This window comes from Galeopterus variegatus, unplaced genomic scaffold (genome assembly GCF_000696425.1).
Source record: "Galeopterus variegatus unplaced genomic scaffold, G_variegatus-3.0.2 Scaffold10000, whole genome shotgun sequence".
NCBI classification, from domain to species: Eukaryota; Metazoa; Chordata; class Mammalia; order Dermoptera; family Cynocephalidae; genus Galeopterus; species Galeopterus variegatus.
In genome coordinates, this window is record NW_007736111.1 from 31,543 (window position 1) to 33,376 (window position 1,834).

Sequence of the window (1,834 nt, forward strand, 5' to 3'; positions counted from 1 at the left end):
TCAATAAGAGATCAAGCTGCGAGTCACCTGGGTCTCCTAAAGCTAAGCATTATAATTCTTTCAACTGTGGAAAGATCCCTTCAAGTATACTCCACAACAAGTGCCTCATACATTAGAGGAACTAATGTTAAAAATAATTACTTTTCTACATTCCATCAATGGAAAAATTATAGCTCAAAATTTATGTTAACTTATAGCAAAACTTTTTCATGCAATGACACTGCAATTGTAACTAATGAGAATACAATCACGCTCTACATAACAAAGTTTCATGGTCAACAACAGACTGCATTTGAGACAGTGGTCCCACAAGATTATAATGGAGCTGAAAAATTCCTATAGCCTAGTGACATCATAGCCATGGTAGAGCAACACATTACTCACATAGTAGCAACAGGTTATACTATACAACCTAGGTGTGCAGTAGGTTGTAACATCTAGGTTTCCCTGAGTACATCCTACGATGTTTGCACAACAAGGAACTTGGCTTAACAATGCATTTCTAGAAAGTATCCAAGTTATTAAGTGATGCGTGACTATACAAGGGTACTTCAAAAGCTCATAGAAAGATTTGTATTATCTTTTAATTCTATTTTTCCATAAACTTTTTGAAGTACCCTCATATATTACTTCTAAATAAATATGGTAAAATAAGCCTGGTCAAAACTAACAGCATAGACCTAAGTAAATACAAAAATGCAATTAATAATGAAAAGTAAAAAATACAAGTTTAAGCAAATGTATCAAATTACCTGAAATCCTCTATTCATATCAAGACCATACCAAACAGGCTTATGGTCAGGAGATTTGCTGGCCCACCAAGTTTTCCGTGGTACACTGGATGGGTTCGCTGAAATACACGTTTCTCCTGTTTCCATATTGCAGTGAACTTTGATTGCATCTTCAGCAGATCCCTGGTTAGGATCGATCCAGTATTCACCTATTTTCCAAAAAGAAAACATTTGCTAAATAAAGAGAATCTCAAACATGAGTATGAGTCTCCAAAAGAACTAACAGAAGGTTTGAAAATATGAATTTGATTAACGGATCTTTTAAGATAGAGCATCCCTTAAGGAAAAAGTAATTGCTCCACATTTGGGGCCTTTCTATGTGCTAATCACTATTCTAACACACTTTGCCGGACCANATTTGCTAAATAAAGAGAATCTCAAACATGAGTATGAGTCTCCAAAAGAACTAACAGAAGGTTTGAAAATATGAATTTGATTAACGGATCTTTTAAGATAGAGCATCCCTTAAGGAAAAAGTAATTGCTCCACATTTGGGGCCTTTCTATGTGCTAATCACTATTCTAACACACTTTGCCGGACCATGTACTTAAGGCTCAAAACACTCATGTGAAGGAAATATCATTATCCCCATGTCGTAGATGAGAAAACAATACCAAAAAAGAGATCTTCTAAAGTGAGTAACTGGATTTGGCCAAATTAATATGTTCCCATTAAATTTATAAAACCAATATTTTAAAGCAAATTGTAATTGGAATGTAATAAAATAATATATTATCAAAACTATGAATAAAGCACATAAATGAGTTAATGGTACTAGACATGTAGTCAAATAAATATACAAATATGTATTTGTGCATATATGTATGTGTATATTCATATATATGTGTGTTTATATATAATATATTAAAAATATATTTTAAATGAAATAAAAGGAGAGTGGTAGGATGCAAAGTACAGGTGGAGAATAAAATTGCCTAATCTTCAAAGATAGCAATTTTAGCTATCTCTGTCAATGTCATGCCCAAGTTAACTGAAACTCCTAGTATTTCATAGCTCATTCCTATGGCCTAGGATCTCTCTTC

The 1,834-nt window shown here is 33.3% G+C and overlaps 1 protein-coding gene across 1 annotated transcript in view; it reads right to left on the reverse strand.

Annotated features, from left to right (window-relative positions):
• Positions 1 to 1,834, reverse strand: part of LOC103609726 (collagen alpha-2(V) chain) — a gene marked incomplete at its 5' end in the record, with an annotated part of 41,147 nt that overhangs the window by 4,809 nt on the left and 34,504 nt on the right. The window contains one exon of the mRNA XM_008594017.1: positions 753 to 940. Coding sequence (XP_008592239.1) covers positions 753 to 940 — 188 coding nt within the window. The remainder of the gene's footprint in view (positions 1 to 752; positions 941 to 1,834) is intronic.